General features: G+C 31.1%; 3 protein-coding genes across 4 annotated transcripts; all 3 read right to left on the minus strand.

Annotated features, from left to right (window-relative positions):
• Positions 1 to 398: 398 nt before the first annotated feature.
• Positions 399 to 4,334, minus strand: LOC110999382 (rRNA 2'-O-methyltransferase fibrillarin). Of its 2 annotated transcripts, none has more exons than XM_022268405.2 (8): positions 4,187 to 4,334; positions 2,934 to 2,999; positions 2,327 to 2,402; positions 1,997 to 2,099; positions 1,575 to 1,745; positions 1,237 to 1,358; positions 937 to 1,060; positions 399 to 727 (listed from the first exon to the last, which is right to left on the minus strand). In XM_022268405.2, the coding sequence occupies exons 1-8, from the start codon at positions 4,197 to 4,199 to the stop codon at positions 560 to 562; spliced, it is 843 nt and encodes a 280-aa protein (XP_022124097.1). In that variant the 5' UTR covers positions 4,200 to 4,334; the 3' UTR covers positions 399 to 559. The 2 variants fall into 2 exon arrangements, with proteins under 2 accessions (XP_022124097.1, XP_022124096.1); XM_022268404.2 differs by having other exon boundaries at positions 2,796 to 2,999.
• A 463-nt stretch (positions 4,335 to 4,797) lies between these two features.
• On the minus strand, positions 4,798 to 6,772 carry LOC110999380 (regulation of enolase protein 1-like). The gene is made up of 3 exons (XM_022268401.2): positions 6,414 to 6,772; positions 5,151 to 5,307; positions 4,798 to 5,073 (listed from the first exon to the last, which is right to left on the minus strand). Exons 1-3 carry the CDS (start codon positions 6,612 to 6,614, stop codon positions 4,826 to 4,828), a joined length of 606 nt encoding a protein of 201 aa, XP_022124093.2. The 5' UTR covers positions 6,615 to 6,772; the 3' UTR covers positions 4,798 to 4,825.
• A 110-nt stretch (positions 6,773 to 6,882) lies between these two features.
• On the minus strand, positions 6,883 to 11,498 carry LOC110999379 (WD repeat-containing protein 43). Its single transcript, XM_022268400.2, has 11 exons — positions 11,292 to 11,498; positions 10,811 to 11,134; positions 10,472 to 10,638; positions 10,012 to 10,266; positions 9,460 to 9,610; positions 8,950 to 9,117; positions 8,497 to 8,621; positions 8,075 to 8,203; positions 7,484 to 7,606; positions 7,209 to 7,321; positions 6,883 to 7,033 (listed from the first exon to the last, which is right to left on the minus strand). Exons 1-11 carry the CDS (start codon positions 11,463 to 11,465, stop codon positions 6,903 to 6,905), a joined length of 1,860 nt encoding a protein of 619 aa, XP_022124092.2. The 5' UTR covers positions 11,466 to 11,498; the 3' UTR covers positions 6,883 to 6,902.
• Between the last annotated feature and the right edge of the window lie 188 nt (positions 11,499 to 11,686).

The following is an 11,686-nucleotide window of genomic DNA, read 5'->3' on the forward strand; positions in this document are numbered from 1 at the left end:
AGAAAATTGAACCCACTACATTAACCTTTCAATATTATTTACCTATACATAACGTCACAGAGATGCGTGTAGAATACCAATATCTCGATAAGTCTCCGAGAAATATGTGATCATACATACTGATCTTGACTTTATATACTTAAAGTACACTTAAGAACGTCAAACAAAAATTTACATTTACTATCAGTTCGCAAGTCAAAGGATACGCCTCGTTCTCAACTAGCTCACACAATCACCTAATTTAGAGATAGTGACACTAGAGATTCTTAGTACCTAATAATGAATTATCATTATCGCAAGAGTACTCGTAGTATTGTAAGTTGTTGGATGTTTGTTCGAAATACTTTCCGAAGGAGTCTTCATAAGCATAAAACAGGCTTTTTAAATGAAATAAAACATTACATTCTCATCATTTATTCATCTTCTCGGTGCTTAACCTAACTTAAAAATATTAGGCACTTAACTAATATTGGTCATAAATTGAAACTTCTTAATATTTTTCAAAATCAACCATTACGGTCGCCTGTCTTTAAATTTCAATATTGTATTTATTTCAGATTTATTTTGCTTTCGGTGGGGGTCTAAATATTCCAGTGACGACAGCGTGGTCTCTTTCGTAAGGTTCTAACGTAAGTTGTTCTTGAGGTTTTAACTTTTCAGCTGTGAGTCGCTTGACTTCCGCCGCGAATACTGCTTCCGGTTGCGCCGTGGAATCTATGCAGGAAGCCTGAAATTACAATTATTATGATTAAACTGTAATATACCTTTTCTTTAACACTAATTTCAAACAACTTATATTAAATTTGGTCTTCAAAAAATACTTATGATAAAACTTTGTTGGCATCATATTTGAAACTTTTAAAGGTAGGATTTAGAATAAGCTTAAGTATTGTAAAAAAGTTATTAACTAATCAGACAAAAAACTTTAAAACTCACCTTAATAGAAATAACAAAATGTCCGCCATTTTTCAAAAAATGTTGAGCATTGAGACTAACAATTCTGGCCTGGTCAGGCTGTGCCACATCAGCAAAAATGACATCGACCATGCCAACTAGCATTCTGAAAAACATTCTTTGTTGTAGTTAAATTTAATGCAATTTATTGTAAGGTTAGGAAAAATTGCTTCAGAGAGAGAGTTCAAAATTTATCTCAACATAACAAGTTTAGATGGTTGTGTTTCATCATATGATATTCATGAAATATTTTAATTTTTTGTGAAAGTGTAGAAATCATACCTATATTTGAGTGGATGTCTAGCATCTTCTATTATTGGAATAATATTTGTCCTCTTTTTGGCTACATTGATTAGATCTCTTCCCGATCTGTGTGAGAACTCTACTGCATATACTAAGCCTTCCTGTAAACATAAATGTAATTTAATCTCTTAACTGATCCTGTAAATTTTAATTGGCTATCCCCTAAAATTATCTAGATGATTTTGTTCATTAATTTAAAATCATATCTTACTAATTATTTCTCATAAGTTAAAAACTAACAATTAAAGTTATTTGGCAAGTGATAACTTAGTATGTATTACATAACAAATTATATTTTTTAAGGTCGGTTAACTTACCGGCCCAACAATATCAGACACATGACTAACTGTGGTTCCGCTTGCAGCTCCCAAATATAAAACACGTTTCCCTGGCATAATGTGTATTCCATCTACTCCACCCATTATAGCAGCAGCTAACTTTGATCTGAAGGGATTCCATACTCTGTATTCAATTTTTTCACCATTTTCCTGAAATTTTAAATAGCTCAGCAAGATAGTTTAGAATAAATTGGGTTTTATAAGAGTATTAAGACAATCAGAAGTGGGTATGTGGATATAGTCTTCACGAATAGGTCAAGATTAGAGGGACCACGATCATCATTTTGTATAAAAATATAATCCATATATGTTTTTGTCAACAACAAGATTGAAACATGCTTGTTTTGCTTAATAAATTAACAATAGAAAAACAAAAAAATCTAATTGAAATTGTTACATACCTCCACTGATATTCTTTTTTCTCCATATACTTCTGATCCAGGTACTAAATTCTTTGTAACTAGTGCATCTTCTTTGCCTCTGGCTACAAACACTCCATTGTGTCTAAAATAGGTTTATATATTTATTGATTTTGTTCAAAGCAAAGTTTCTTATATCTATAAATTATTCTGTCAGTTAAGTAAGTTGGCTTCAAGCATTTGCTTTCAGAAGAACGAAAGTTATATTGAGTAGCATCATGTTATTATTTCATTTAACTTTGATAATTTTACAAACCATCTTAATTCAATATGTTAAGCATTTGTTTTTTGATTATTTATTGAATTACAAACCTGTGAGGTTCAACAAACACTTGTTTGCCTCCTTGAAAGCCTCCCCGCCTGGCAGGCCCACCTCGTCCACCGCGGCCTAATACAAAATAAAATGTTAACATTTGTCCAATATTATTTATTAATGTATAATTAAAATGAACAATCAGAAGTGGGTATGTGGTATCATAGTCTTCATGAATAGGTCAAGATTAGAGGGACCAGTTTATCATCATTTAATAATCTAGCATAATTTTACTGCCTTCATAAATTCTTTAGAACCATGTGAATTTGTCTGTAGTCAAATAAGAGATCTTCTAATCTCTAAAAATATTAATAAATTTTCTACATGTCTGTCAAACCTGTTGTAACCATGTCTGTTATTTACAAAGCGGATAATTGGTTGGTATCTTTTAAACAAAATTTAAAATGGTACTAGGCATGTTTTCCATAGCTGTAATAATTCAATGATATTGAACATCTAGTAACACACCTCCTCCACCTCCTCGGCCTCCAAATCCTCTGCCGCCTCCACCCCCTCTCTTTTCAAACTTGCCCCCGCCTCCTCCGAAACCTCCTCTTCCACCTCCCCCGCCGCGGCCTCCACCTCTGCCTCCAAAACCTCCACGACCTCCCCCACCTCCTCGGCCCCTGAAACCACCTCCTCCGCCGCCGCCGCCGCGAGAGTTGTTGAACTCTAAAATGATAAACAAATTGTATATTGTCGTTTTCAGAAAGATCTATAGTCTATAGTAAAAATAAAATACAGAATAACTGTATGGCTGAAATGAGTACAATGTATAGGAAGATTCATACAATAGTGTAACTGAAAACTCATACAGGCTGCATTTTCAGGTCATAACTATAATATAAATAAGCGTTTAAACTTCTAAATCAGTACTATAACCAGTAAGTGTAAAAGCGAGACTAATTTTCATACACTTTTGAAGGACCGACAAGTGGCCATCTCTATCTATAATATTGTAAAGAGGAAAGATTTGTCTGCAAGTATGTTTGGAACAAATTGGCTTAAAAAGTACTGGACCTATTTTTAAAAATCTTTCACCATTTACTATAGCCATTTTAATTGCAAGAAGAAAGAGAATCCCTACTAACACTACAATAACGTGACCCAAGATGTCAAAAATGCCTATAAATTATTTTTCATCACATGTGCTGCGAAAACTTTTGATACTAAAACAAAAATTGTTATGTGGTTAAATGGAACATATCAATATCTACAATAAAAAAAGGTTTACCCGTGCAAAGCCGGGACGGCCGCTTTATTAGTTATGCACTATATCTATAAACTACTATTTGAAGTAATAGACGGCAAGTGAAAAGAAAAATAAGCTGTTCAGTGCAGTGTGGAGCGACACACATGGCTTTAATTTTATTTAGAAAATTATATTTATCTTAGTAATAACTAATAATTAAGTATATATAAACGGCGATGCTGCTATTATGATTAAAATATTTAATAACACGAGTAATTTTGAATAGATTATTTGAGGTTATGTTTAGATGACTCGACACGTGGTAGTTCACTTTATTCAAAAATAAGAATATCAACGCTAGATAGCATTTAAATAATAATAAGTCTACAAAACTAATTATATGTATACCACAAAATACAAATATAACCTTAACCTCCGGATGTTAGGTTAGACATTAATTGTTAAAATAACCTCTAGGTTAGAAAGGGTGGAAGTAAGAAAATCTTAGGAATAATTTGAATAAGATGTGCAAGCTATAATAGAAAAGAAAACGTGTGGCGAAAATTAAGATAATATAAGTTCTCGAGGTAGCGATAATTGAAAATAAACCACGCGGTAAAACACGCGTCTTCTCAAAATACGAAGTAAATAAAAAGTTTTAACTTACCAGGTTTCCCCATTTTGATATTTTAACACAGAAGATTTTATTCTTCTATTTATCTATTGAAATCAAATAAAAACTGAGTTTTATAAAGTAATGGGGCAGCAAGCGCTCTGCGCCCTGTTGCCGCTGCCGGAAATGAATCCATTTTGGAGAAGCTTGATGTTGTCACCTCAAAAATTAACTTTCCCCCGACGGGTAAATCTCCCTAGTTGCTAGCTATACTTAATTTATTACCAGTTTGTATAATGTTGTAACCAAACGTAATTCAAATCATAAGTTCGAAATAAAAAGACATATGTAAGAAATTATTAAGTAATCCTTATGTACGAGTACAGAACACTTTTATATCTGTATCTTTCATAAAAACCTACAGTGCCTCGGATAAAACTTTAATGACAAAACATTAAAAGTTCTTCAATATTCTCACTGTTAATTAATAAAACGTGGTAATCGTTTTTCTTTTCAACACATAATAACTAACAAAATAAAAGCACCTTAATTTATTAAATGTAGATATTACGTAGGCGCTTGAGTCATGTTTTCTAACATAAACGAATTGTGTATGGTTGTAAGGTACAGATAACACCTGTCTGGGTAGATTGAAACAATTTCAGTAAAATAATAAAGTAGCTCTAATATTTATTAACAATTATTACTATGTAAAATATCTCTTATTGGTGTAGTGAAAGCGACATCACTGAACTTCACATTTAAACCCTCTCTTTGCGGTGTGCAACACATTAAACCTACAAAATAGGTGTCATTTAAGGGAAATGGACATAATCTAAGAAGTATCCACGATTTTTTATTAGTTGAGTATTTAATGCACACTGTATCCTCAATTTTACTGAGACGAATCCAAAATTTTTTCGGATCTCCGATAAAAGGACCTGTAAAAAGTAATATTGTGTAAAAACGATTTTTTTGTAAATATAAAACATTCATGAAAATGCCCAAAAGTCGTTACCAGTCGCCCAATCAGATACTTCATTTGTTAACACACTGCCAATCATTGGCTGGCCATCATTATATTCCATTCCAGTTTTAAGCCAATGTTTCTCATCCAGATATATCATAAGACCAGCTTGGTCATATAATTTTGAAAAATCTGCTTCTATGCATGCCTGTTAATTAATATACCTTATTTACTACTGTGTACATTAAAATAAATAGTTGCGTTTAAATAAAATTATATCAATATGTATTATTAGTTACAAGCGTGCTGTATCAACATAGAGTAGACCAATCTACATTCTACTTGTAACCGTGTTGACGTGCAAGAACCAATATTTTCTATATTGGATTTTTTGATAAATTAATAATATTTTACAAGTTATTTCACTATATAACGATATTTAAAACCATGTTTTGTACAGTTTATTATCAATAAGATATTATTTTTCATTCTATCTAAGGTTGTCCACCTTTTTCGACTGTCAATAAAATGTTGACAGTGTCAAAGCGATTGCGTGAGCAACTAAGCAGTGAGGATTGACTTTGACGGATCACGGATTACGGAAGCTATTTTGATTTTTGAAGAAGTATCATCCGCGCAATGCGCATGCCTTTTTTAAAAATTTTAATCATTCATTTCCCATTTCCCAGTCGTTTACGGAACATTGATGAAATTTTGCATAATTTTTGTAATGATTTCAATTGCAATATGTAATTTCTATTTATTACAGTCTATTAAAATAAGAACCAGAAATGGTACCTGATAACCTTTAGGATGATTTTTGGTCTTATAAACCGATTACCGCATCATTATTAAAATTTCTTCGAACGGTGGACTAGAATCCTTTAGATACAATATTGGGGTTCTACGGAATATTGATAAAAATGTATTATATACATCCATCGTGTTTAACGGCCCAGATGAAATAATTAAAACAATAATTATTGTCAATTGCTTCAAAAACTCATGAAAAGTTTTGTAAAGTATATTTTACGTAAAAATTATAAAGGCTTTAATATATAAATTATGTGTTTCTAGAAGTATATATACTTTACATTTTATTTTTACTAAAGCAAAATGCAATTATTTTAGAATGAATCAGGCAGCAAATCTTTAATAAATAAAACTAAAGCATCTAAATTCGGATAAACTTTTTATATTTACATATTATATTATCATAAACACCCCGTTAGGGTAAGACTAAGAGATAAAAAGTAAGTACGCGACAGAAACGTTCTCAATATTTACCGCTACGTAACATGTCCTACCACTCACCTGAAATGTGAAATCATCTTTAATATCAATGCCATACAAATGTCCGGTATTAAAATGAAATTTATACCATGTTTCTTGCCAGAAATCTGTTTTGTTGTCAGTTGATACTTTAAGCACATTGTCACATAAATTCCAGTTACTTGGTTCATTTAACCATTGAAAATCATTTAATGTTATTGTACTAAAATGCTCGGACTGCATTTTTATCCAGTGTTGAACACGTAACGATTTTATCACTGATTATAAGATCACACTGAAATCAGATTATTACTGAAGAGTACTTTTATGTCATAGATAATTCTGACATCTGACAGACCCTAGAAGTCTATCAGAACCGTAGATCAAAATGCAACTGTGCAATTATTAATGAAATGTACATAGAACATATATCTATTTCTAGACTTGGGACTGTTGTCTAAAATATCTTTCTATTTATACAAGTACAAAATATACAAAATAAAAGAAAGTGTTAAATAATAACATTTATTTCTAATCTTCTGATTGATCACTACTTTCGTCATCATCATCATCGTCATCGCCTTCATCAACCTCATCCTCCCACTGTTCGTCCGCACTGGAGTCTGCTTTTTCAATTTCCATCTCTTCATCTGATGAAGTATCTAAACATAATATTGAATTATAATCTACTTCAGACTTATGTTTTATCAAAGGTTTATGTAGGTTAAATTTTAAAGGTTTAAATATATATATAAAGGCCTAAAATCATATTGTATATCTTTAATATATTGCATTAATAATGATGTATTAATATAGTACTTGATTAAAAAGCTATACCTTGATAATCTAAGATGGGTACTTGGTTTGAGACATCTTTAGTTTTATTACGCTGCACTACTGTAAGGTCTATTCTTCCTTTTAAATTTAATAACTGGCATAAATGTGACCTCCTATAAAAATAACAAACAAATAAAAAAATAATTATACAATTTTGAAAGGATAATATAATAATAATTTATAAGGATAATAATAAGCCAATGGTCATGGGTTATTATTATGAGGCTTATTTGCAATTTCAAAAAACATATCAATTATTTTTAAAAAAAATCTACCTGTGTGTAAATATAGCTAATAGCTGTGTGATCTGATTGGCTGTCCTAGCATTGATTGATGCTAGGAGTAATGCCGAATGGGACTTTATTAACGCGTTCAACCAAGTACAGGCAGCCGCACATCTGTAAATAATAATATTGTATAAAAGATATCCTTTTAAGAGCATATGACACAAATATCATTAACCCCCTAATTCAAGTATTATGTAACCACTATAGGAGGAGTGGGGTGGTTCTTTGATTTTCTTATTTCTTTGGTTTGATTACGTTAACAGTAATTATTTACTTTTTTACACACCCAGAAATTGTCTATGCTTAAAAAACGAAACGCATTTTCAAGGATTGCTACAAAAATTAATATGTTTGTGTACTAATGTTTTAGAGATCATTGCTTACTTTTGCTAACAAGAGGAATACTTGAATTGCCCCTAGTAAGCAATATCCGTATAAAATATAGTATAGTTTTTTTTAAAAACAATGTTAATGTTTTGCTATTATATACTGTTAGATAATCTTATAATAGGGCTAAAACAAACGAAATAGTGTACATTATATACTAGAAAGTTCAGATAAAAAAAGCTAAATACTTACTGGCTTGTTTTCCTAGTGGCCATCTCCAGTATGCTGTCTAACAACATTGGTACATACTCAGCTGGCAGTGATGCAATTGTGTTGAGAGCCACTGCTGGGTCATCTTTTTGTAACACTGTTAATATTAACCTACAACAATTATAAATTTAACAAACACAGTACATAACATAATGCTAAAGATAACATTCCGGGTTGCTGCCTACACAGCATTAACTAGCATTTCCGTAATAAGATAATTAGTTATACCAAAGTTAGATCCACCACAAATAACCAACATAAATTCATATTTGAACTTTACTTCAATTCTGTAGCTTTTATATATAAACATATTAAAATTATTATTATTGTATTATATATTACCAAATTTTTTTCTTTCAATATTTATTTAGACACTGGTAAATATTAAATAGATGTATATTTACCCTTTATCATCAGAATGCAGTCCCTGCATTAGTAATTTAGTAAGGTTCTGATTAACTGGTGCTTTACTTCGGCTGTTTAAATCTAAAGCTAGGTTCTGTAATCTTGCCTCCATTGTCACCTCAGTCTAGAATAAGAGAATAAAAATCAATATATAATAAGCCATAAGTCAAATGTATATGTATTTGCTTTAATATGTATTCAAATGTGATAGATTTACGTATTTCTACATATAAAAGTTAAATTACTGTAATTTAATATGATACAAGAAATTCATAATAAGTTTAGATCTATTTTTTAAATAGAGTAAGAACAGTGTTGCCTCAACCTTGAGGCAGTTCATTCCAATCACAGCTACAACAATGGACAATGGGCACACATAAATATGAACATATTGTGTGGACAAAATAAATAGTTTTTTTTAATTTATTTATTGTAATTTGACCGTGACTTACAGTGCTGCCAGCTGTCGGCCTTTTTCTGCTAACTCCACCCAATGGTTCCACATATGTAATATCGTTATTTGTATTTGATACATCTTTTGTTGTATCATTTGATTTTTGAACGTTTTTCTCACTGTCACCACGTATTAGGATTTGTGTCTTTGTACTTAAGTCTGGTGTCTGCAATTATTTTTTAATATACCATACAAAACACAAAAAAGGGTTATTTTGTAGTTATAAAAGTTGTTGTTAAATGAAGAGAAAAATCTGTTTTGGAAAAGGAAAGAGTTTAGTTCAGACTAGTGTTAATAATTACTTAATAGGCTGTTATTTTCGTCTCACATCTTTTGCTGCACCTGAAAGTTTGTGAGCAACTAAAAATATGAAAATGTATAGATATCCATGACTCCCACTAACATGCAAGCAATCATAATTTCATAAAAAGTTTCAATGCTTCAGGAGGTTTGTTGTTAGATTGAATGATGTTTCATAGAGTTTCAACTGTATAATTTGTACACATACCACTTTTTCAAAACGAAGCACAGGACCATTTTTATAACCCAGCAATACATCTCCATTATTGGGTAGCTGACAACATGTTAAAGGTAGCGGACTTGCATCTGGAGTACTAACTTGAATCGTCACTGATGGTTTAATAGGTTTTGTTGTTGAGCTAAAATTTTGTGAAAATGATTAGATACTAGGTATTTTAACTACACCCAGGAGTTTAAAACTAATAGCTTTGTAAAATGTGTGACCCATAACAACACAAATTTGTATTACATTGGTCACATAACAAAATGTGAGCTAATGTAATTCACACACAAATTTGCATGCCTTAGAAGCTACCCTGTTTGAAAGGGATTTATTTTGGGTTTCATGTTTCTTGTCCATCTAACACAACAATAACATAATTTAATATTTTTTTCATTAGGTAAAAAACAATGCTAATTGTATTTTTTTTATGTTCATGTTCAAAATCTGTCTTTCTCTAATTAATTTTACTACAGGAAATCACTTAATCAGAATTACTTTACTAATATAAAACATATTTTTCATATTAAAAATACAAACCCATTTAGCATATGCCCATAATAATGAACAACACCACTCCTGGTTGCAGCAACAAGTGATAGTTTTGTCCCTTCACCTTCAGACTTGATATTAACATCTACAAACTTAGGAGCATCTTCTAGAACAAAATTATATGTTGGAGTTGGAGTAACTATGATTTCTTTTTTCCGTTTTTTGTTTGAGGGTGTTGAATCACCATTCTGTAGTGGTTCCTCTTTAATAGTTACATCCCAGAAGGATAGTAGTCTCTCTTCTCTATAAAACAAAAAAAATAATAAAGTCTTAAGGGACATATGTTATGTATCTTAAGGGAAATATAGATGTTAAGGTAGGCAGATATGACACAAGAAAGGATTATTAATCTATTTTGCTATTTCATATCGGATTTGTTATGAACCAGAAATGTATCTCATAAAAATAACATCTAAATTTATCTTAGTAAAAAATTTTAAATACTTACTGAGACCCTTCTATTAGCCAGCTAGAATTTCCCAGTGTAGAAACAGTCAATATAGCTTTATCTGACACAGTATGACTTAGGGATTGAACAATAGTAGCATTTGAATTTTCTAATCTCCAAATATTTGTCTTAACTGATGATACAATAATATATTTAATTGATGAATCCTGCAAGATAAGATAGATGAATTTATTTTATTATGATCTATCCAACCTTAATTAGATATTCTGTAACTTTAAAGCTGTGAGACTCGCTCATTTTAGACACAAAAGATGAAGTAGGATAGCAAGAGCAAGTTATCTTTCCTATAAATAAAAGAAGCCTTTCTAAAATCCTCACCTGGTTGTGTGGCACAATCTTAATACCTGAAGCTTTATTGACTTGTTTTAACTTAGTCCTCATAGATACATTGTAAGTGTGCTTCACTGAAGACATTCCAAGGTCCCACTCAATAACATGACAATCAACAGAGCAACTGAAAAGGCCATATTTTTTATGCCAATCCAAGGATTGTACTTTTTTTGTTTGTTTCTCATTTTCTAACACAGTTTCAACTTTTGCTTGACTCACTGAATATAAAATAATCTTTCCGTAAATTGTACCCAATGCGACGCATTGTGAAGTTTGTCCAGAGATAGATTTTCTAGCGCCTTTTCTTGGACTCTGCAAAGGTTATGTTGTTATTGTTTACATCACAAATAAAGATCATTCTGAAAAATTAACTACTATAACTAAATCTAACTGAGTAGTAAGTAGTTATTTTTTAAACTGAATAAATTTAACTCAATTTCGACATGAAAACCACGTGTTGTTGACTTACCAAACTGTTATTAACTTCTACCCACTTTAAACAAGTCGGTGAAGCTTTTAAATGGAAATCTGGAGTATATTCCTGCTTTAGCACATTTGTTTCTGTATCCCATATTCTCAATCTACCATCATTGGTAATTAATGAAAAATATTTTCCATCTTCAGAAAACGCGGCCTCTGCCATCTTTATCTTCTACTAGGTATTTAACTTTTGACTTTGATTATGGATCAAATAATTTGGCATATTTCACTAGGCTGTCAAAAGATTTTACAAATCAGAAGTTTCATTAAACGCCGTTTTTATTGTGAATAGTTGGAGGTCACGTTTCAAATTTCAATGAAAAACCTGAAGGTGAACAGAAAATTGATAGCTAATCTGGGGAATATATGAAAGAATGATTTATT

This window comes from Pieris rapae, chromosome 9 (genome assembly GCF_905147795.1).
Source record: "Pieris rapae chromosome 9, ilPieRapa1.1, whole genome shotgun sequence".
NCBI classification, from domain to species: Eukaryota; Metazoa; Arthropoda; class Insecta; order Lepidoptera; family Pieridae; genus Pieris; species Pieris rapae.

Bases quoted from the DNA above. Each gene is read 5' to 3' on its own strand.
- LOC110999379 (XM_022268400.2), bottom strand. From the start codon at position 11,465: ATGGCAGAGGCCGCGTTTTCTGAAGATGGAAAATATTTTTCATTAATT. The intron at 8,622-8,949 runs GTAAGTCACGGT...CTCTTATTCTAG, and splicing joins GGCCGACAGCTGGCAGCACT to ACTGAGGTGACAATGGAGGC. The intron at 7,322-7,483 runs GTAGATTTTTTT...TTATTTTTATAG, and splicing joins TTAGCTATATTTACACACAG to GAGGTCACATTTATGCCAGT.
- LOC110999382 (XM_022268404.2), bottom strand. The intron at 1,359-1,574 runs GTAAGTTAACCG...TTATGTTTACAG, and splicing joins TGTCTGATATTGTTGGGCCG to GAAGGCTTAGTATATGCAGT. The intron at 728-936 runs GTGAGTTTTAAA...TTGTAATTTCAG, and splicing joins ATTTTGTTATTTCTATTAAG to GCTTCCTGCATAGATTCCAC.
- LOC110999380 (XM_022268401.2), bottom strand. From the start codon at position 6,614: ATGCAGTCCGAGCATTTTAGTACAATAACATTAAATGATTTTCAATGG. The intron at 5,308-6,413 runs GTGAGTGGTAGG...ATTAATTAACAG, and splicing joins AAGATGATTTCACATTTCAG to GCATGCATAGAAGCAGATTT. The intron at 5,074-5,150 runs GTAACGACTTTT...TACTTTTTACAG, and splicing joins AGTATCTGATTGGGCGACTG to GTCCTTTTATCGGAGATCCG.